The sequence below is a fragment of the Ziziphus jujuba genome, chromosome 2, assembly GCF_031755915.1.
Source record: "Ziziphus jujuba cultivar Dongzao chromosome 2, ASM3175591v1".
NCBI lineage: Eukaryota > Viridiplantae > Streptophyta > Magnoliopsida > Rosales > Rhamnaceae > Ziziphus > Ziziphus jujuba.
The window spans coordinates 6,878,269-6,901,882 of NC_083380.1; the positions used below are offsets into that span (position 1 = coordinate 6,878,269).

A 23,614-nucleotide genomic window follows, 5' to 3' on the forward strand; every position below is an offset into this window, starting at 1 on the left:
ATAGCATGGCATCTAATCCAAATGATAACTTGTGAAGCAGTTAGCTTGTACGCAAAGAAATAATGGAAAACCAGACATGAAAAAAGGCTCTGCTTATTACTTGACTTGACAAACGGTTTTGCTTAGTATAGTTTCTAATTACATTTTCGTTTATGTGCATAACTAATTAATGTTGTTTTTAGAACCCAAAAGCTATTTTGCAGTTACAAGGAGAAACAGAGCCATGTTCTGTTTTTGTTTTTTTGTTTTGGTAATTGATTTTTCCTTTTTCCTTTTTTTTCCCTTTTTTTGGGAGGAAGTGGGGTGGGGGTGGCACGTTTAAAGCAAGAATGTCAAGAAAGCAAGGAAGTTATGCTCCCCCCTCCCTGTAAAATTGGTGCAACAACCTCAAATGTGTGAAATTGACACAGTGAGGAAGCCAAGAATATGCATGTTAATATGCAAGCTAATATGCCTCGCAGCACTTAACCAGAAATTTCACATATTTCATAAAGCTGAAAACTAATAGAAAATTGACATTTACTATAATATTGATCTGAACACAGCTTTTAAAACCATCACAAATTACAGAAGGTTGGGATAGTGAAACAGAAAAAAGAAATGTACTATTTGTAATTAGATAATCTATGAGGAAACCCTTCTCCTTCATGCTTTCAACGGTGTCCCTGAAATTCACTTCCAAAGAAATTAAGCTGACATTGAAAACCTCTTTGCTTTCTCCTTGAATATATGGTGAAGCTTCTCACCTTCCCCAACAGGAAGTACTCACAAACAGAAAAAGCATTTTCTGAGTTTAGTAAAGTTAAGTAGATGAGAAACACATTGTCAAAGAAACATATTATTATTAGGAAGCAGATATAGTAACAAACTGAAGAAAGAAAACATACTCTTTATCTTCTTTGCTGATGCCTTCCTGTCCTCTGCTTTGTGGTTCTATATTTCAACCACAAATATAGTATTCTATCTACAACTTTATCAACAACATCAAAGTAGGCTATGCTCCAAGATTTTCTCATCGTCATTATCAAATACGGAACAAGAATTCCAGCTGCAAATCCCAATCCAATGCTCAAGTAAAACCACTTATTAATGAAGCTGTCACCATTACCAGCATCCTTGGGAGCTGTCCTTCCCTTATCTGGTTTCCCATTTTTATCATCACCTGGACATTTTACAGCAAGTTGACGACCACAAAGGCCAACATTTCCAGCAAAAGAGGATGCATTGAAGGTGAGCATCTGATCTTTATCAGGAATAGGACCAGACAATTCATTGTTTGACAGATTCAGATACCCCAGGGATGAAAGTGACCCCAAGCTTTGAGGAATCGCACCGGAGAACCTATTACTGGAGAGATCAAGAGAAAGCAATTCCTTCAACTTTGAAATGCTTTCGGGAATATGACCAGTAATTTGGTTGCTTGACAAGTCGAGAACGAGCAAACCCAACAAATTTGTTATCTCTATAGGAAGATCTCCGCTCAAATTATTTCCTGAGAGGTCTAGTGCCGTTACAAGAGAAAGGGTCTTCGTATATCTTAGAGGCTGGCCTTTCATATTTACAACAAAGCTTTCATAGTAGCTGCCAACAATCTCGTAGTTTCCCCCTCCGAGTATGTAAATGCCACTACGGGAAGGCCTATACAATAGATAATGGTTAATCATTTGGGCTTGTGACATGTGCATACCTTTGAAATGTCCAAAGCTAGGCGGAATACTGCCTACCAACTGATTTTCTGCTAGGTCCAGGATCTGTAGTGAGCTTAAGTTTGATAGCAGAGCTGGAAGTTCTCCTGAAAATGAATTAGACCTCAAGCTAAGAATTCTTAGCCTTTCAAATCCTTTCCCAATCCATGGTGGAATTACACCACTTAATCTGTTGTTTCCAAGATTTAGTGTTTCCAAACTAGATAAGTTTTGGAAAGATGATGGGAGCCGTCCGTAGAGCTTGTTGCCATGCAGGTGCAATGTTTGAAGCCCACCTAATTGACCCAAGAAGGTAGGAATGGTTCCAGACAAGTTGTTATTACTAATGTCTAGTACAGAGAGATCAGAACAATTTCCAATACTTGATGGAATACTTCCAGTTAAGTTGTTATTGGAAAGATCAATGGCTTTAAGATAAGGACCAATGTTACATATTGAAGCGGGGATTTCTCCATTTATCTGGTTGTAAGCAATAGAAAGGAAAACCAAGGACTGGCTTATATTATTTGGAATATTACCAGAAAGTTTATTTTTGGATAGATCGAGTATGTTAATGCCACGTGGTTTAGGAATAGACCCACTGAAGTTATTTGAGCTGAAATCAACTACTGCACCCGTTAAATGAATGACTTGACTTGGAAAGCCAAGTGCACTAAACTCTAGTCGACTTGGTAGTTGACCTGCTAGTTGATTGAAAGAAAGATTCAACCGTAATAAGGGATAAGAAAATTCCCAAAACCAGTTAGGTATGGAGCCAGAAAGGCTAGCATTTGAGAAATCCAAAGACATTACTTGCTTTTGTGACTTGAGCCAAGCAGGAAATGAAGGACCCAAATGGCAGGCTCTCATTGAAAGAGAAGAGATTTGAAATGGGGGAACCCAATTGGAATTGACATTCAATTTGAAAGAGTTTGAAGACAGATCTAAATAACTTAGCTTTTTTAGCTTTAAAAAATGTGCTTCAGTAACTACACCTGTCAATTTATTGGAAGAAACATCAAATGTAGACAACTCGGAAAGTTGTCCCAAACTTTCTGGGAGAGTCCCGTTTAGTGCATTGTCATTTAGTTTCAGATGGGTAAGATTTTGCTGTAATATTCCAAAAGAATCTGGGATGGGACCCCTAAACCCACTATTAGAGAGGTTCAGATACTGCAAATTTTTCAAAGATCCAAAAAATTGAGGAATTGTGTTGCCATCAAATGTGTTGAAACTCAAGTCCAAAAGCCTCAAGAACTTGAGTTTCGTCAATGAAGGTCTAATTTCCCCACTAAGGTTCCAGAATCCAGACGTACCTGTAGATTCATCATAATTATTTGGATATGGGTTATGGAGATCAACTGCAATAACTGCTCCAGAAGTGGTCTCACAGCTTATTCCCCACCATTGACAACAGTTGCTTCCCTTCCATGAAGAAAGCCGGTTCTCAGGATCATGAAGACCATTCTTGAAGTCAACAAGAGCTTCTCGGTCTGAATCCATGCAGTTCGTTAATTGAGCGTCACTGTTGAGAAGAAATTCTCTTGTCACAAGGCAGAGAATCAGAAACATAAATGGAAGCCCTGTAATTGTTTCCATCAGAGCTACAAACTTTTTGCAAGGAAACTGCGTTTTTGGTGAAGAGGAAGATCAAGAGGAATAGTTGTTGAAAATAAAAGCAAAGAAAAAGAAGATGAGTCTTTTTTTTTTTTTTTTTTTTTTGGGCTCTGAATATGGAAGATGACTCTGTGTAGCAAATTAACAATGCTTGAATGTACCCACGACCAACCACTAACGTGGCCTTTTCTAACCCACTAACGGCGGCGTTTCTCTCATTTTCTAAACCAGCCGTGTTGTAAACGTTGGAAAAAATATCCATTAATTTGGATCATTTAATTATTTCTGACATGTAAAAAATGCATTTTTATTTTATGTTATTACTTTTGGATGTGAGAGTGGGCTCGTTGGGAAAGGACGAGACACGTATAAGCTTAATACAATATAAATAAACAACTAAAAATTAAAAATTAAAAACAATAAAAAAAATTTTTTAGATTTTTTGGAAATTGAAAAATATATAATTCTTTTTTCATTTTCTTTCTAGATCAATCAAAGAGCTGTTGACCTAGTTGGAGGTTAAAAGGTGGAATTATATGTAACAATATATTTTTATTGTGAAATATATAATTATAGGGTTATTAGCGCTTTTAGTCCCTGAATTATACTTTCATTTGTACTTGGTCTTCAAACTTTTATTTTTTAGACATTTTGGCAACTAAACTTTAATTTAAGTTACACGTTGGTCCTTAAGATTATTTTTACTAACATGAATAGAAGCCCTAGTATTTGTTTCTATCAAAGGTACACTCTTTATATCTGAAATTACCTGGATATGAGGAATAATTATTGAGTAAGATCAATTATTGAAAAGATATTAAAACAATTTGAATCTCAATGAGATACAATTATATATAAATACTAAACTTTGAAAAGGATTTGCTTATAGTAATGTGCACATTGTTGGTTTTTGAACAGCTAACTGTGACCTACAACTAAAGAAATTGACAAATATATATATATATATAATTCTTCTATAGTGCAGATTCATGCATATCCATCATTAAGTACATGTTATTTTAATTACAAAACCTAATATGCATGAATGCACATCAAAATATAATGCTGATATCCACATCCAAGGGCAGAGGCAGGATGTTCGCCTTTGGGGGCCAAGGTTTTCGTCAAAATATACATATATATACCACAAAAAATTTTAATGTACAACATTTTATAATAGCACAAATAAAAACGTGTATTTTTGTTTTGTACGGTTAAAAAGTATATCTAATTTTATTATAGTATTTTAACTGGATCATATATCAATTCATTCAAAAATTAAAAAAAATAAAAACAAAACATAAATAAAAATAATATAATATCCTTTATCCTATTAAATTTCTAAAATTATTTAGAATTGAATCTATACTATTTTGGTTTTTTTTTTTATTTTATTGTTTTGCAAATATGTTACTACATTCATAGACAATTAAAAAAAAAAAAAAAAAAAAAACAGATGGAATGGAATTGAAAACGAACAAGAAAAAAACAAAAAGTAAATGATTAAAAATTGGAAGTCAATACATATCAAAGACAACGAGGAGGAAAATTTTTATTTTTTTTTATTTATTATCTTTTTACGGTATATTATAGGACATAAATAGGATGAAAAATATATTGTTTATCTAACTTTAAATGAAAAAATAACTATAAACATTATAATCCAATATTTTCTAAAAATAAATTAATTAAGATCCACATAAAAAAATCCAAAAAAAAAAAATATCCTAGCTTGATTTGAAGACTAAAAAAATTAAAATTAATTTTATAATGAGGCCAACAAAGCTAAAAACTCAAAAAATTTATATAATATATATAAAATATCAAAAGTGAAAATGGGAAGTATGGCCCCTGAAGCCAAAACCCACCTTCGCTCCTGTCTACACCATAAAATTGTCATATAGCCAGCAACCAAGTAAACGCGGCGACGAAGAAAAAACAGAGGTGAATAGCTTTTCGTTCCATTTCACAATCTGGTGCTTACGTCTACACCCCATGGGTTCCACCTCAAAGCAAGACCAAAGGCCAAGATTTATTATATTTGTCTATACCTTCAATCTTGGCCTTAAATGTGTCAAGATTTTACCATACAAGAAAGGTAAAAATATCTCTAAATCTATTTTTAAGTTAAAATATATTCACCACAAAAATTCTACTTTTAAGTTAAATTATATTTACCACGATATCGCCCTGGTGGGGGACGACTGTGCAATCTTGTGCGATTAGCTATGACATCTGCACGATAAACTTGAACGCTTCAACACATGTAATCCTTGGAAGACAAAATCCCTTGACTCATGCTCAGCCATACATATGAGATGGACAAATTCTATCTTGCTTTTTGTTTCCCTTCTTCTTTGCTCTCTGTCTTGTCATTTCGGTTCCTTTCATTTCCTTAAAAGTCTATTTAATTAATCCAGCTAAAACTTCAACTGTTCCCACCAATGCAATACCAAAGTTGGAAAATTATTGACGACCAAGTCTCAAACTCATTACAAACTTCTAAGGAGCCAAGTGGGTTTCTTTTTTCCAAGTCAATGAAACTTCTATAGACAAGATCATGGCAATGTAAATCTGTGTACTTTGGTGAATGTAATTGCTGAGAAATCTCTGTATGTCATTCATCAATTATGAAAACTACTATTTCTTTCAAACGTACATAATATTTTTCAAATTTATATTTTAATTTGACACTATTTAAAAATTCTACAATAGTTTTATTGGAAAAAGAAAAATGTATACAAATATAATTTTCCTAGTTCATTTATTTATCCTTTGAAACAAATTTATCTTTTTAATTGAGGTGGACATATTTTTCTTTTAATTTTTAATATTTATAAACATTTTTTCAAATTATTTTTCTTTCAAAAATTAGCTTTTAATAATTTATCATATTTGGCCCTTCAACTGTACAAAATCTTATTTTTATTCTTAAATTATGCAAAAATATCGCTTTGGTCTTTAAACTATGCAAAAGTCTCTTTTTCTTCCTTATAAAATTACCAACCTTACCTCCGATAAAAAGGATAACATGACATGCACTTGTTACTTCCTTTAGACAAACTGAACTGACATTGGAAAATCAATTAGACGACTTTACAGAAAAATCTCTGCTCTAACCACGTTCTTCTCAAGACAGCGACATCTTTCCAACTTTAGGAATGCATGCTAGACCAATCTATAAATAGAAATATTATTGGACTACTAGCTCACCGATCGACGTTGTAAAATGCATAGCACCCCAATTAATAAGTCATTGTGCCACTAAAAGTCATGACGTAACAGAACTGTAACAGCCCAGTACCATCCGCATCAAGATATTGTCCTCTTTGGCCTAGGGTTCACTCCCTCTCTCCCCCCTGGCCTCAAGGTTTTGTCAAAACGCGACTTCATGGTTAGAGGTCCCACCTTTCAACCTGCCAGTCCCACTAGCCCGGGCCTCCCAAGCCCAATCAAGATATTGTCCACTTTGGGGTATTCTAAGCCATAGCCCCCCTCACGGTTTTACTTTCCCACCCAGGAACGCATCTTGAAGGGAGAGGCATCCACAGCCTTATAAAGAGCGCTTCGTGCCCCTCTTCAACCGATGTGGGATGTTACAATCCTCCCCCCTTGAGGCCCAGCGTCCTCGCTGGCACACCGATCCGGGTCCGGCTCTGATACCACTGTAACATCCCATATCGGTTGGAGAGGGGCACGAAGCGGTCTTTATAAGACTATGGATACCTCTCTCTTCAAGACGCGTTCCTGGATGGGAAAGTAAAACCGTGAGGGGGGCTACAGCCTGGAATACCCCAAAGCAGACAGTATCTTGATTGGGCCTGGGAGGCCTGGGCCAGTGGGACTGGCAGGTTGAGAGGTGGGATCGGCAGGTTGAGAGGTGGGACCTCTAACCATGAAGACGCATTTTGATAAAACCTTGAGGCCAAGGAGAGAGAGGGTGTGAACCCTGGGCTAAAAAGGATAATATCTTGATGCGGTTGGTACTGGGTTGTTACAAATTGTAACATCCCACATCGGTTGGAGAGGGGCACTAAGTGGTGTTTATAAGGCTGTGGATACCTCTCCCTTCAAGACGCGTTTTGACAAAACCTTAAGACCAGGAGGGAGAGAGGGAGTGAACCCTGGGCCAAAGAGGACAATATCTTGACGCGGGTGGTACTGGGCTGTTGCAGGCTCTGATACCACTGTAACAGCCCAGTACCACCTGCATCAAGATATTGTCCTCTTTGGCCCAGGGTTCACTCCCTCTCTCCCCCCTGGCCTCAAGGTTTTATCAAAACGTGTCTTCATGGTTAGAGGTCCCACCTCTCAACCTGCAAGTCCCACTTGCCCGAGCCTCCCAGGCCCAATCAAGATATTGTCCTCTTTGGGGTATTCCAGGCCGTAGCCCCCTTCACGGTTTTACTTTCCCACCCAAGAACCCGTCTTGAAGGGAGAGGTATCCACAGCCTTATAAAGACCGCTTCGTACCCCTCTCCAACCGATGTGTGATGTTACGAAACCATCTTATAATGGTTTGATGTTCATTTTTTTTGTCCTAACCATACACGCCCTCGAAAAGTAGAATCCGAGAGAGAGAGAGAGAGAGAGAGAGAGAGAGAGAACATGTTTAAATCATCCAAATTAAGTTATTTCATTTCCAAATGAAAAATTAAAACTAAATTTTATTGTCCTCTTTTTCGTTGACTTAGACGACATGTTTAAATTTTAGCTAGATTTAAAATTATATTGTTTGGTATTAGAAAAATACCGAAGAAAAAAAATTGAATGAAAATGTAAAAGGAAGTTTCCCTTGAAAAAGTGAGGAGAACAGAATCCCTCTATAAAGAAAAATCGGACCTATTCTCTCATTGGCTTCAACATCTTTCTTCCCTCAGCAAATTGTTCTTGTCTCACTATCAGCATTCATGACAGGCAGCTTGCAAATTTTTCTACATTTCTTCATGTAACCAAACATGAGAAAAACAAACTTGGCCTAAAGCTAATTAGTTGGTCAAATTTTTGTACAATAATATGTCTTCTTCCACATTAGCAGTAAAAGACCATCTATCATAATATGGAGATGTAGAATAAAGCTAAGCAGGCTATTCAAAATCATTGAATAAAAACTTACAAGTACTACAACAGTGAAGAATAAAAAACTTACAATTAAAAAATGCAAAAAAAATAACTGAATTTGTTTTGCAAATCCTTTTTAAATTTGATCACAAGTAATGTAAAGCACTATGCATGTACTAACATTACTCTGTAGGCTACAAGTAGCTGTTCGTAATTTTAAGGAGCAAAGACTATACTTTACAAGCTATAGATTGACAAGTATTTCTTCAAACAGTTAAAAATAGCAGATTGATTGGACTGAAATCTTATGAAATAGAGCATTAAAAACAATTGGCTTTAACAGATTTTATCATCTGCAAGCAATAAGACTCTGTTTGGAAGTCAGACTTTTAGCATAGTTCTCTCCTTTTTTTTTTTTTTTTGGTAATAATAATAGTTGTCTCTTTTGATATCAAATAAAGTTGTGAAAGATGAGGCCGTGTGGTGGCCCTGATGGTTAGAGGCACCAACATCCCAAAGCCTCACCAGCCAAAAAAAAAAAAAAAAAAAAAAAAAAAAGAAGAATTAAAGTTGTGAAAGATACTACAAAGACAATTCAACTTTTGCAAGATGGGGATCAACTCTTGAGTACAAAAAAGCACTCATATCTGATTGATTCCCATTATACAATCTTCTGAGAAAATCAATTTTTCCAAGAGCTATATATAAAATGTGCGTGCTGCAAAACGTGCAGATTATAAAATCAAAGGGATCTTCAACCTATGTTCCATTTATTAGAAATGTGAAATTTTAATAAGTTAGAACAAGTGAAAGAGTAAAGACTTCTTTTTTGTTTTTTAGGAAGATGTGAAAAAGTAAATACTAAAAAGAGAGGAAACATAATTGGGTAGTAAACTGAAAGGAAAGTCACTCTTCTTTGTATTTGGCAGGCAACTATAAAAAGCAATGTGGATTTTAGGTGAGGGAATGGTAGGTGACTCAAAAGGCGTGGTGAAAATGAAAAGGTGCAATGTGGGGTTTGTCCCCTCTTTGGCTCTGTTTCTTTTGTCTTGACCCTAAGACATAACAATAAATTAGCTCACTTAGCATCTCATTGGGGTCTTTTAATTGATTTCTTTCGTATAGTTTCTCCCTTCATGATCTCTCAGGATTTTGTAGATGTGATGAATTAGGAAAATGGCTTAGTTACCATAGCCTGATTCATTAGCAGCATGCTTTTTTGTTTGTTTTGTATGCCTGCTTTTTTTGGTTAATACAACACCCTTTTTTAGCAAAAAAAATATATATATAAACACCCTTTTTTAGCAAATATATATATATATATATATATGCAGTGCAGGTATCTCTCTCATGATTTCCTTCCCTTATTATTGATTGCATAACGTGTTTAAAGTTTAAACTATTCTGACTCAATTTAAATCTTACAAGAAAAAATTATGTAGTTTTGAAATCCTAAGACACTTGAACCTCTGATTCAATCTATGTTTTAACTTTCAAACATAACTGTTTTACCACTAAAGTATGAACAGAGTTTTAAAATTAATTAATGCATAACTATTTGTTAAATGTAAGTTGACTATTAAATTGATTCATTATTATTCTAAAATGTTGTAATAGATATAGTTAAGTGGACTTTGTATGATATCTGTTTTTCCTGTGCATGTTTAGTGTCGAAATGGTTATGCTCTATCAGCTGCTAGCTATAACTTTATTGCATTGGTTTTGTGTGTTTTGGGGGCGCATTGGCATCCTAAATTCTTCATCGCTGGGGCTGATCTAGAATTTTTATTTTTTGGGAACAATTACAAAGATTGCTAAAACTTTATACGTTTATTTATTTATTTTTTTGGTGAATAGATTGCCAAAACTGTGGTCCTTAAAATTGATGTAATGTTTCAAGATTTATGTTGTGCAATTAAGATTTCTGCTGTGCAAACTATGTATGTTGTGGATGCAATTGTTGTTATGTGTTTTCTCTTTTAAATTAAAATTGGTTGTCAAGTGAGTATTTTTTCTGTATATGCTACCCATTTCTGGAGCAACTTGGTTGTCAAGTTATAGATAATGGAAATTATTTTGATGCCATTGCATAATAGCTATTATGGACAATATTAGAAATATTATTACCTTGATGATGTGCATGAATATAGGATGCAATTACTTAGATGTCAAGTATATTTAATTGTGACTTTTGATTATATCCTTTTATTATTTTGTTTCTCCTTTTCTGTTTAAGTTAGAAACTTTCTTTTTCTTCTTATTTTCCTCTGTTGTTATTCATATTCCCAATAATGTTATACTTGCCACTGGTTGCTGATTTGCTTTCTCTAGCTGGTAAATACCTAGATGTTGTGTATTGCATTTAGGTTTCTCTGTCTTTCTTCTCCTTTTATATAATACTGCTGCTGCTGTTGTTATTGATATTCCCAAGAATGTCAAACTTGCCTCTGGTTGCAGGTTCCCTGCTGATTTGCTTTCTCTTGCTAGTACATACCTACATGGTGTGTGCAACATTTAGGTTCCCTATCTTTGTTCTCCTTTTATAATTTTTGGATGGGAACTAATGTGAAGATCAGAAAGGCATCTAAAAATACTTTGGATTGTTAAACTCCAGAAAAATGTTTCGGAATCTTGGTTGGCAAGGAGAGCAAGTTACCTTAAAGCATGCCTAATGCGCATTGATGCCCTCTAGTTTAGTATATTAGTCGATGAGAAACACATTGTCAAAGAAACATATTATTATTTAGGAATGAAAGTTTAGAAGCACTATTTATCACAAAACCAGTTTGACGAGTAACCTGACATGAACAAAGAAAGGAAAGCACATGTGGTAACAAATTGAAGAAAGAAAACATATTCTTTATCTTCTTCGCTGATGCCCTCTAGTCGTCTGCTTTATGGTTCTATATTTCAACCATAGATATAGTATTCTATCCACAGCTTTATCAACAACATCAAAGTAGGCTATGCTCCGAGATTTTCTCATCGCCATTATCAAATACGGGACAAGAATTCCAGCTGCAAATCCCAATCCAATGCTCAAATAAAACCACTTATCAATGAAGCTGTCACCATTACTAGTATCCTTAGGAGTCATCCATCCCTTATCTAGTTTCTCATTTTCATCATCACCTAGACATTTTACAGCAAGTGAACTACCACAAAGGCCAACATTTCCAGCAAAAGAGGATGCATCGAAAGTAAGCATATGATCTTTATCAAGAATAGGACCAGACAATTCATTGTTTGACAGATTCAGATACCCTAGGAATGAAAGTGACCCCAAACTTTGAGGAATAGCACCGGAGAACCTATTACTCGAGAGATCATGTTAGTGTAATGTCACTTTTGTTGCTGTCATAAGTTGCTTTGTAGTGATTAGTTACTGTACTTTCAGTTTTTGATAAAAACACTGTTGTATTAGGCAGCCAAAGTATGGCTTGTCTTTTGGCAATATGATTACCGCAGTAGTAGGTGAAAATTAGGTGGTTTACTGTTTCTGAAAACTTGTGGTTATATGCTATGTCTATAATGAACGAGGGTGTCTAGACCACACCAGTTTAAGCTTCTTTCTTTTTCGTTTTTGCTATGTTTTTTGTTCTAAAATCCAACAAATGGTATCAAAGCTCTAATGATCTTGGAGGGGCTGTGAGTGAAATAGCAAAAATACAAGAAACCTTCCTTCTACCTTTCCTTCCTTTCTAAATGGCTTCAACTCATTTTTCTGCTCTATCACCTCCTATATTTTCTGGAGAAAATTATGCCATGTGGTCTATAAAAATGAAAGCTTACCTTCAAGCTTTTGACTTGTGGGAAGTAGTAGAGACCGAAAGAAATCCTCCCCCTTTGACAACAAATCCCACTATCACTCAAATAAAGCAACATAGTGAGGAGATTGCTAAAACGTTTAAAGCTTTATCTGCCTTACATGCTGGTGTTTCAAAAGTGATGTTCACCAGAATTATGGCTTGTACTACAACTAAAGAGGTCTGGGACAAGCTAAAAGAAGAGTTCCAGGGAAGTGCAAGAACAAGACAAATGCAGGTTTTGAACTTAAGGAGGGAGTTTGAAACTTTAAGAATGAAGGATTTTGAGTTGGTAAAAGACTTTATTGATAGACTTATGAAGGTAGTAAACCAGATCAGAATTCTTGGAGAGGAGCTAGGAGATAGAAGAGTGGTGGAGAAAGTGCTGATCAGCTTACTAGAAAAGTTCGAAGCAAAGATATCATCCTTGGAGGAGTCAAGAGACTTGAATCATATTTCTTTGTCAGAGCTTGTTAATGCCTTACAAGCAACTGAACAAAGAAGATCTATAAGACAAGAATAAATCTCAGAAAGTGCTTTTTTAGCATTACAAAAAGGTAAGGCTCCAGCAAACAATAATCAAAAGAAGCAGCAAGGTGGAGGAAGTAATGTTAAAGGAAAACATGATGTTGGTACAAGCAGAGAAGGTGAACGAAAGAAGTTTACGAAGTGCTCTTATTGCAAAAAAGACAACCATCCTGAAAAATATTGTTGGTTTAGGCTAAATGTTCAATGTAGAGTTTGCAAACAACTGGGACATATTGAAAAAGTTTGCAAAAACAAAGGAGGACCAGTGCAACAAGCACACCAAGTACAAGTTACTGATGAAGCACGGCAAATGAGGAAAGGCTATTTGTTGCTACATGTTATGTAGAAAACGGCAACAAAGAAGCTTGGTTGGTGGATAGTGGCTGCACTCAACATATGACTCATAATGCTGATCTCTTTAAGACCTTGGATAGAAGCTTTGTTTCCATAGTGCAAATAGGAAATGGAGATTTTATTGAAGTTCAAGGCAAAGGAGAAGGGGCTGTGGAAACTTCAACAGGTACTAAACTCATTTCAAATGTGTTAGATGTATCCAAAATTAATCAAAGCTTGTTAAGTGTGGGACAAATGCTTGAAAATGGATATTCTTTGAATTTTCAAGATAAGTCTTGCATAATATATGATCAACATGGAAGTGAAATTCTAAATGTTGGAATGAAAGATAAAAGCTTTGTGGTAGAATGGAACAAGAAGGAAAATAATGTTTTTTATGCCAAAACTAGTGATAAATCTAAGTTGTGGCATAAAAGACCATGTCATTTTAACTATGACTCCTTGAATCTAATGCATGAAAAGAAATTGGTGGAGAATATGCATGCTGTTAGCAAAAACCTGGAAGTGTGTGAAGTGTGTCAGCTTGGTAAGCAACAAAGGCTGTCATTCCCTTCGAAAGGCGCTTGGAGAGCCTCTGAAAAGCTTCAGTTAATTCATAGTGATGTATGTGGACCTATGAGTGAGAATTCTATCAACGGTAGTAGATATTTTCTCACTTTCATAGACGATTTCTCCAAAATGTGTTGGGTGTATTTTCTGAAACAAAAAATCTGAAGTTGCTAAAATTTTCACCAGCTTTAAAGCCATGGTGGAAAATCAAGCAAAATGTAGCATCAAAGTGATACGATCTGATAATGGGACTGAATATACAGCTCAAAAGTTTGAGTTGAAATGCAAAGAAGCTGGAATTCAACATCAGCTGACCTCTCCCTATACTCCTCAGCAAAATGGGGTTAGTGAGAGGAAGAATAGGACTATTATGAAAATGTGTAGATGCTTGTTGTTTGAGAAGCAATTACCAAAGAAGTTTTGGGCTGAAGCAGTGAACACCTCAGTGTATTTACTAAATAGATTACCAACTAAAGCATTGGAGTTTAAAACTCCATATAAGGTGTGGTATGGAGTCAAGCCTACCGTGGAGCATTTGAAGATATTCAGGACCATTTGTTATACACATTTTCCTAAAATTAAGAGAGATAAGTTGGATCAAAAAGCTGATATAGGAATTTTTGTTGGTTACAGCAGCACAAAAAAAAGGGTACAGAGTATATCATTTGAAAACTAACAAGCTAATTGTTAGTAGGAATGTTAAAGTTGATGAAGCTGCTGTTTGGAATTGGGAAAAAAGTGAAGTTCAAGCCTCAAAAAAGAAGTTTATCCAAGAACATGACGAGATTCAAGAGGAGAATGATTCAAATGATGAAGATGCTGTTGGAAACCGAGGTACAAGGTCCTTGACTGATGTATATGAGAAAAGCATCCGAGGTACAAGACCTCTGACTGATGCATCTGAGATAAGCATCCAAGGTACAAGATCTTTGACTGATGCATCCAAGATAAACATCCGAGGTACAAGACCCTTCACTGATGCATTCGAGAGAAATGTCCGAGATACAAGACCTTTGTTTGATGTTTGAGATACAAGACTCATGTCCGATGTCCGAGCTATAAAACCCTTGTCCGATGTCCGAGATACAAGACTCATATCCGATGTTCGAGCTATAAGACCCCTGTCTGATGTCCAAGATACTAGACCTCTGTCCGATGTCCGAGCTATAAGACCTCTGTCCGATGTTCGAGATATAAGACTCCTGTCCGATGTCTGAGATACAAGACTCTTGTCCGATGTCCAAGCTACAAGACCCCTATCTGATGTCTGAGATACAAGATCACTGTCCGATGTCCGAGCTATAAGACCTCTGTCCGATGTTCAAGGTACAAAACCCTTGACTGATGAATATCAAAGATGCAACCTATCATTGTGTGATCCAATTACTTTCAATGACACAAATCAGTTCGAGACATGGAGAGAGGCCATGAAAATGAAAATCAATATGATTGGCAAAAACAAAACTTAGGAATTAGTGAACCAAACCCAAGGCAAAAAGGCCATTGGAGTGAAATGGGTATTTAGGACCAAGGTCAATGCTGATGGTACAATAAATAAGCATAAAGCAAGATTGGTAGTTAAAGGTTATGTGCAGCAACCTGGTATTGATTATGGAGATACGTTTGCACAAGTTGCGAGACATGAAACAATCAGATTTTTCTAGCACTTGCCGCTGGAAAGCTTACCATTTAGATGTGAAATCTGCATTTCTAAATGGTTACCTAGAGGAAGAAGTATATGTTAAACAACCTGAAGGCTTTATTGTTCAAGGAAAGGAAGACAAAGTTTATAAATTGCATAAAGCTCTTTATGGCTTGAAACAAGCTCCCAGAGCTTGGTATAGCAGAATTGACTCACACCTTGTTGGAAAAGTATTTAAAAGGAGTGAGAATGAGCCTACTTTGTACATGAAGTCAGGTTCAAATGATGAAAAATTGATTGTTTCTCTATATGTTGATGACTTGATTGTTTCTCAAAGTGTGTTGGAGTTTAAATCTGAAATGCAAAAGGTGTTTGAAATGTTAGATTTAGGAGTGATGAACTACTTTCTTGGCATGGAGATATATCAATTTAGTCATGGCATTTTCTTATCCCAAAAGAATTATGCTGTGGAACTACTCAAAAAGTTTGACATGGAGAAGTGTAATCCAGCTGACACTCCAATGGTTTACAATCAAAAATTTGAACTTGAAGATGGTGCTGCCAAGATTGAAGTTTCAACCTATAGAAGCCTTATTGGAAGTTTGCTATATTTATGTGCTTCTAGACTTGACATTATGTTTTCTGTGAGTTTGCTTTCCAGATTTATGCATGCTCCTTCACATATGCATTATTCTGTAGCTAAAAGAGTGCTAAGGTACATTAGAGGCACCATAGACTATGGTGTTTGGTTTTTGAAGCAAGAAGAAGGCAAGTTGATGGGATATGTTGATAGTGATTGGGCTGAAAGCATGGAGAATTTAAAAAGTACTTCAGGGGACTTATTTTCTCTTGATTCAGGTCTTTTTTCATGGAGCTCCCAAAAACAGACTTCAGTTGCTCAATCCATAGCTGAAGCTGAATATATTGCTGCTGCAGCTGCTTCAAATCAAGCTTTATGGCTAAGGAAGTTGCTTGTTGATTTAAATGAGAGGCAAGAAGAAGCTACCTCAATATACTGTGATAACAAGTCTGCAATTTCCATTGCTGAAAATCCAGGTCAACATAGAAGAACAAAGCATATTTCAATCAAATATCATGCTATGAGAGAAGCTGAAAGAAATGGTGAAATGAAGCTGGTTCATTGCAGTTCTGAGGTCCAGCTTGCTGATATTTTAACGAAAGCTTTGCCAAGAAACAGGTTTGAAACACTAAGAAATGATCTTTGAGTTTCTAGCAAAAGTGCCAAGGAGGAGTGTTAGTGTAATGTCACTTTTGTTGCTCTCATAAGTTGCTTTGTAATGATTAGTTATTGTACTTTCAGTTTTTGATAAAAACACTGTTGTATTAGGTAGCCAAAGTATGGCTTGTCCTTTGGCAATATGATTACCTCAGTAGTAGGTGAAAATTAGGTGGTTTACTGTTTCTGAAAACTTGTGGTTATATGATATGTCCATAATGAATGAGGGTGTCCAGACCGCACCAATTTAAGCTTCTTTCTCTTTCATTTTTGTTGTGTTTTTTGTTCTAAAATCCAACAGATCAAGAGAAGACAATTGCTTCAGCTTTGAAATGCTTTTGGGAATGTGACCAGTGAAATGGTTTCTTGACAAGGTGAGAATGACCAAACCGAACAAATTTGTCATCTTCGTAGGAAGATCTCCACTCAAGTTATTCCCTGAGAGATCTAGCATGGTTACAAGAGAGAGGGCCTTGGTGTATCTTTGAAGTTGGCCTTTCGTGTTTACGACAAAACTTTCATACTATTTGCCAACCAAAGTATATACGTAGTTACGAGCCTGATACAATAGATAATGGTTAATGATTTGGGCTTGTGACATACCTTTGAAATGTCCAAAACTAGCTGGAATACTACCTATCAACTGATTTTCTGCTAGGTCCAGGACTTGTAGTGAACTTAAATCTGATAACAGAGCCGGAAGTTCTCCTGAAAATGAATTAGACCTCAAGCTAAGAATTCTTAGACTTTCAAATCCTTTCCCAATCAATGGTGGAATTCTACCATTTAATCTGTTGTTTCCAAGATTTAAGGTCTCCAAACTCGATAAGTTTTGTAAAGTTGATGGGAGCTGTCCATATAGCTTATTGTCATTGAGATGCAATGTTTCAAGCCAACTTAATTGACCCAAGAATGTAGGAATGGTTCCAGACAAGTGGTTATTACAGAGAGATGAACACAATTTCCAATGCTTGATGGAATACTTCCTATTAAGTTGTTATTAGAAAGATCAATGACTTTAAGTGCAGGAACAATGTTCCAAGTAGGATTTCTCCATTTAGTTGGTCCTCAGCAATAGAAAGGAAAGAAAATGTAGCACCGGTGATATTCCATTTATTTGAAATATTACCAGAAAATTTATTTTTGGATAGATCAAGTAAGTCAAAGTTGCCACTTAGAATAGGAATGGACCCACTGAAATTATTTAAGCTGAAATAAACTACTGCACCTGGTACGTATCCCATTAACAAAATTTGTGAACCAAACTTTAGTGGACTTTATAGTTGACCTGTTAGTTAATTAAAAGAAAGATTCAACAGTGACAATGAAGAAGAAAATTCCCAAAACCAGTAAGGTATGGAGCCAGAAATGCTAGCATTTGAGAAATCCACATCGTAGACCTGCTTTTGTGACTTTAGCCAAGTTGGAAATGACGAAGGACCCAAATGGCAGGAACTCATTGCAAGAGAAGAGACCTGGAATGGAGGAACCCAATCGGATTTGACATCCAAGGTGAAAGAGCTTGAAGACAGATCCAAATCTGATAGCTTTTTTAGCTTTAGAAAATGCGCTTCAGTAACTAAACCTGTCAATTGATTGGATGAAACGTCAAAGATACGCAACTCAAAAAGCTGTCCCAAACTTTCAGGGAGGGTCCCATTTAGCTCATTCTCTCCTAGAAGCAGAACAGTAAGATTTTGCTGTAATATTACAAAAGAAGTTGGGATGGGACCATATAGAGAGTTATTGAACAAATCAAGCTCAACAAGATTCTCGAGCTGAGCTAGCAACTTTGGTAGTTTACCAACCAATTGATTGTCTGACAAGTACAAGTATTGCAGATTTGGTAGTGGCCTCCCAGAACGATTTTGGAGTGATCCGAAGGAAGCTGGGGTTTGACCATTTAGAGAATTATAGGATAAATAAAGTGCTACAAGATTCTCAAGTTGACCCAACCATTCTGGTAAACTACCAACCAAGTGATTGCGTGACAAGTCCAAGATTGCAGACTAGTCAGTGGCCTCCTAAAAAGGCAAATTTCTGCTCCTTCAAGGAATTTTGGTAAGGTTTCGTTGATGTAATTACCAGACATATATAAGGAAATCAAATTGCAAAGTTTTCCAATAGAGCTTGGAATCCCACCATCAACACTATTGGAATTAAGATCTAAGTGATTGAGAAATGTCAGGTTTCCAATGGAGGCAGGAAGTTTCCCATGCAGATTATTCCGTCTGAAGTCAAGGACGTGTATCTTCTCCCATTGTCCCCCAAACAATCGATGACAACTTTGTGAGAGAAAATTGTCTCCCAGATATAAAAACTACAAATTTGGTAGTTCACTCAAACAAAGTTGAATTGTTCCATGCATATAAGTACTGCTTATATCCAAAGTAACAAGGCTATTAATATTGTAAAACCCCATCTCGAAGTACACTGAAAATTTCTCAAATTTGACCGAGGTTGACCAGGTTTGACCATCATTGACAAAGAAGGGGTCAAATGTTGACTTTTGCTTTCGGTGGAATTTCACATTGACCGAGGTCCCATTACGAAGTACACATTGGCACGAGTTCATAAACTAGTAGCACGTCGAAAACGAAGCTATGGTTTGAAAGTTATGAGCAAAACAAGTTGAGATCCAAATTGTTCAAGGGTACCGAGTTGATTTTTATTTTTGAGATATGAGCTTTGACTCATGTATGAATGTGAATAACTTATCGATACGAGTCCGTAAACTAGCCGTACACTTGATTTGGATATTTTGTTTAAAAGTTATAGACCTGTAAAGTTTTTCAAATACAGTATTATCTTAATATTATTTTTAAATATATAAACAGTATGCCACGTGTGTAAAGGGTGCCATGTGTCACAATGAGGAGATGCCACATGTCAACCATATTAAATACTATATTATCTTAATATTATTTATTTATTTTATTATTTTATTATTTTGTTAATATTATTATTATTTAAAAAAAAATTTCTTTTTTCCTCACGTGGGGAAACACCCACGAAAATTTCTTTCTTTTTCTTTTTCTTTTCTTGTCTTCTTCTTCTTCCTTCTTCTTTCTTCCTTCTTCCTTCTTCCTTCCTTCTCCCTCTCGGCTTCACGCCGTTTCTCTTTTTTTCGATCATATGAAGCCACACGTGCCTGATGGGGAGGAAGAGGGGGAAGATTCCGACCAGCAGTCGGAAAATGGCGGCCAACTGTCACCGGATGCGGCCAGATCGGGCTTCGTTGCCGACGATGGAAAAATTGGCTCTGTTGGCGATCCGGCTACCACCCGGCCAAATTGATACTCATTTCCATCTATTTTGGACCTTCAGAGCTCGATTTCGAGGTCCATTCAGCTCAATTCCTTGTCGTTTGGGAGATACGACAAGTTGAAGTTTGGTTGAAACTTCCCGTCCATTCTGCCGGTCCCTGCCAATCAAATTGAGTCCAACGGACATCGGTAATGTATTCCTCATCCCTTTAGCTTTCCGTTGATATCTTATTTATGAATTTTGGACACCGTTTGTGTTAAACCCCCAGGTACCGGGTATTATTTATCCGAATAAAATATTAATTTATTTGATCCTCTGTAATATTATTGTTTTAGGAGCAAGTATGAGCCGTAGAATTGATCCTATGGAGGATCTTGGTTGGATTGCATGCTCGAGGTGAGTGACCCACCTTCAAATTAATTTGGGGAATAATATTTGTGAATATTTTGTATTAATTGAATATTTGAAATTGATATTCTATGTGATAAATATTTAGTAGATTTATATTTGAAAATTTGATGCTCAATTGAATGAATCAAAATATTTATATATTAAGAAATATTTTGATCTAAAGAATTTTATGAAATTGAAATTGAAATTATTAATTATTAAATTAATTTGTTGGAATATTTCATAATTGAATATTTCAAAAATATGTTTATGTGTTCGATATTATGAGAATTTCTATCTAGAATTGTATTGCCAATTTATAATATTTTTAATACATGTTTTGGTGCCAAAAGAATATATTTGAGAATTTAGAGAAATTGTGGTTTTGATTTATTTTAATTATTGCTATGGTTATTATTCAATTATTGTGCACAATTATATGAATTAATTATATATGGAATTTATATGGTTTTCATATTATTGATTTAAATTGATTTTTGAGAATTTGAGAAAAATATGCATTTAAATTATTATGTTTCAAAAATATTTATGCATTGAAATATTAATGGCCTGACCTTATGCCATTGAAAAATTTGTATATTCAAATTGATGGATTTGAACTTGATGGATTTATAATGATGATTTAAAAGAGAATGTGGAAAATTACGGGTTTAATTGGATGGAATAAACCCGATAATATTTATGAAATTTGGAGATTTTGAAAAATATTGATTTATGATTTACGAGTTTTTAGATGCACCATAGACGTACTGGTGTTCTGTGTATATGGATGTGATTAGTGCACAAATGGATATGATTAGTGTGCAGGTGGGTGTGAGTAGCACACAGGGGATTTATGGGGTTGTCCTGTGGTTGCCATCGGATGAGGGTAGACCGCCCCTCCATGGCCAGGACGTCTGTTAGCAGCGGCGTGGTGGGACGCCACACGACCGTATATCGGTTTCTCTCTTTAACCTCCTATCTGGAGGTGCTCGGGATGCTGGGTACCATTGGTGCTACTGGTATATAGTGGGTGCATGAAGTGGTTTTCAGACATGATTTTCAAAATAAATATTTTGAAATTATATTTAAATTAGAATGTATTTAATGTTGTTTTTATTATTTATTTCAATTGGAGATTTTAATACAAATTTTATGGAATTTTATTATGTTTTAATTACATATTTATATTAATGTTTTAACAATGTATTTTATCTTGATTTTACTATTTACGTTGATTTGATGATTTTAAAGAGATCTTACTATGTTCTTACCATTTATTTTAAATGGAGGTTTTAATTTGGTTTAATTATTCCTTTATTTAATTGTTCAATTAATTAGTTCATTCTAATTATTTTTATTATTTTCTGAATTGTCTTAATGTAAGTTTCATTAATATTTTTGTATACTTTGTTCATGACATTTATCAATCATTTAGTAATTGTTACAAAATTATTTTTATTTTTATTTCTATTTTATTTTCATTATAAATTTTGGATGCTTGATTTATTATACTTTATTTGATATTTAGTTGACTAATTGTTTTCTTGGTTTTCAGGGCATACAAATAGCGGGTTTTGTAAAACATTTTAAAAAGGAAAACATTTCTAAAAGAATGAATTGTGAGAGTTTTGAGAGAAAATATTATTTCAAATATTTATTATAATTATTCATTTAATTGTTTGGTATTGATTAATTAAGTTTCTTTTATTGTTATATTATTAATATTATAATTGTATAATAGATTGGATCACTCACTGAGATGATTAGCATCTCATGTTTTTAAATTCCATTCTCCTAGGCCCAGGTTGGGAGACGTTGATCGTCTAGGGCGAGCTCGACGTCTCAGTTCATTGCCGAAAGTCCAAGAAGCATTTCTTCCCTTTTTCCTCTCCATCTTGTATTGCTTCATCTATCATTGTATTAATTTCATATTTATTTGTATAATGCTCTGTATACGGATTGGATAGATATTTATTTAATTGCTTACTGATTCCCTGTTATTATTTTGGAATGCTGTAAATTTGTGGAAACAAATTGTAGTAAGGTGGGAGGAATAAGGGAATATTTCTAAAAGTATTTTCCGTGCAGGAAAATTTTGTGGTAAGTCCAACCTTTAGGGGATGTTCTGCCGGATTTTCCATTGGAAGGTCCGGTAGGATTTTCCTAGGATCAGGACTTGTCTAGGGTTCCAATGAGGGATCTTGGATGGGTCCTGACAAATATTGACAAGCCAATCGAGGATTTTTGAATTCAAGGAATTAGACTTAAGATCTAAGACAACAAGTGAAGTTAAATTTAAAGGGGTCGGAGGTGGAATGGAACCAGATAAGCCACAAAAAGATAGATGCAACTCGGTTAAGGATGGGAGTTTATTTAGTTGCCTAATCCAGTCTGATCCTACCATTGACAGATCAACTCTATTCATCCCAAGATGCTTTAGAGAAACAAGACCTGTTGACCATTTAAGATTATCAACAAATTAACCTGACTCCCTCCAAATCAAATCACTAGAAACATCAAGATACTGCAAGCTAGAAAGGTTCCATAAATTTAGAGGAATTGCACCACTAAACCCACCATTAGAGAGGTTCAGGTATTGTAAGTTTTTCAAAGATCCAAAAAAATTAGAAATTGGGTTGTCAATGAACATGTTAAAACTCAAGTCCAAATGCCTCAAGGACATGAGTTTTGTCAATGAAGGTTTAATTTCCCCACTGAGGTTCCAGAATCCATACCTATTGAGAGATTCATCATCATTATTATTTGGATGTGGATTACGAAGATCAACTGCAAAACAGCTCCAGTAGTGTTTTCACAACTTATTCCCCGCCAACGACAACAGTTGCTTCCCTTCCATGAAGAAAGCCTATTTGCAGGATCATGAAGACCATTCTTGAAGTCAATGAGAGCTTCTCGGTCCGACTCCATGCAATTCATCAAGTGAGCATCAATGCTGGGAAGAAATTCTCCTCTCACAGAGCATAGAATCAGAAACATTAATGGAAGCCATGTAATTGTTTCCACTAGAGCTACAAACTTATTCACTAGAAAATTGTGATTTAGTGTGAAGAGGAATATCAAGAGGAATAGTTGTTGAAAGTAAAAGAAAGAAAAAGATAAAGAAGAGCAAAAACAAAGAAAGCTTCAATGAAATATAAAGAAGAAGATCTATGTGTAGCAAATCAACAACAATGTTTGCAGGTATATATATATATATATATATATCAACAAGATAAGTGAATAAAATAACAAAACAAATTAACCCACCACCTTTCATTGATATGGCCTTTTCTTTTGTTCTAACCCACTAATGGAGGCGTTTCTTCATTTTCTAACCCAGCGGTGTTTCAAACGTTGGAAACAAAAATATCCATTAATTTGAATTCTTTCAATTATTTCGAATATTTAAAAATGCATTTTTTTTAAGGGATGTATTCAATTTAGAATTTGAAGGATTTTAAAAATGCTCAGAAGT

At 35.3% G+C, this 23,614-nt stretch overlaps 2 protein-coding genes across 4 annotated transcripts; both read right to left on the bottom strand.

Moving 5' to 3' along the window:
- Positions 1-484: 484 nt before the first annotated feature.
- On the bottom strand, positions 485-3,504 carry LOC132799171 (receptor-like protein EIX1). Of its 3 annotated transcripts, none has more exons than XM_048474397.2 (2): positions 888-3,504; positions 485-764 (listed from the first exon to the last, which is right to left on the bottom strand). In XM_048474397.2, exon 1 carries the CDS (start codon positions 3,282-3,284, stop codon positions 891-893), a length of 2,394 nt encoding a protein of 797 aa, XP_048330354.1. In that variant the 5' UTR covers positions 3,285-3,504; the 3' UTR covers positions 485-764; positions 888-890. The 3 variants fall into 3 exon arrangements, with proteins under 3 accessions (XP_048330354.1, XP_015881602.2, XP_015881601.2); XM_016026116.4 differs by having other exon boundaries at positions 485-746; positions 888-3,503; XM_016026115.4 differs by having other exon boundaries at positions 485-787; positions 888-3,503.
- Positions 3,505-16,726: 13,222 nt separating this feature from the next.
- LOC107417693 (receptor-like protein EIX2) lies at positions 16,727-23,136 on the bottom strand. Its single transcript, XM_025073804.3, has 5 exons — positions 22,980-23,136; positions 22,624-22,926; positions 17,827-18,367; positions 17,083-17,465; positions 16,727-16,974 (listed from the first exon to the last, which is right to left on the bottom strand). The coding sequence occupies exons 1-5, from the start codon at positions 23,134-23,136 to the stop codon at positions 16,727-16,729; spliced, it is 1,632 nt and encodes a 543-aa protein (XP_024929572.3).
- Positions 23,137-23,614: the final 478 nt, after the last annotated feature.

Excerpts from the sequence above, each read along its gene's own strand:
- LOC107417693 (XM_025073804.3), bottom strand. The coding sequence starts at position 23,136 with ATGTTTCTGATTCTATGCTCTGTGAGAGGAGAATTTCTTCCCAGCATT. Across the intron at positions 17,466-17,826 it reads TCTGGCTCCATACCTTACTG|GAAGTATTCCATCAAGCATT; the intron begins GTTTTGGGAATT and ends ACAACTTAATAG. Across the intron at positions 16,975-17,082 it reads TAGTTTTGGACATTTCAAAG|GCCAACTTCAAAGATACACC; the intron begins GTATGTCACAAG and ends TAAACACGAAAG.
- LOC132799171 (XM_048474397.2), bottom strand. The coding sequence starts at position 3,284 with ATGGAAACAATTACAGGGCTTCCATTTATGTTTCTGATTCTCTGCCTT.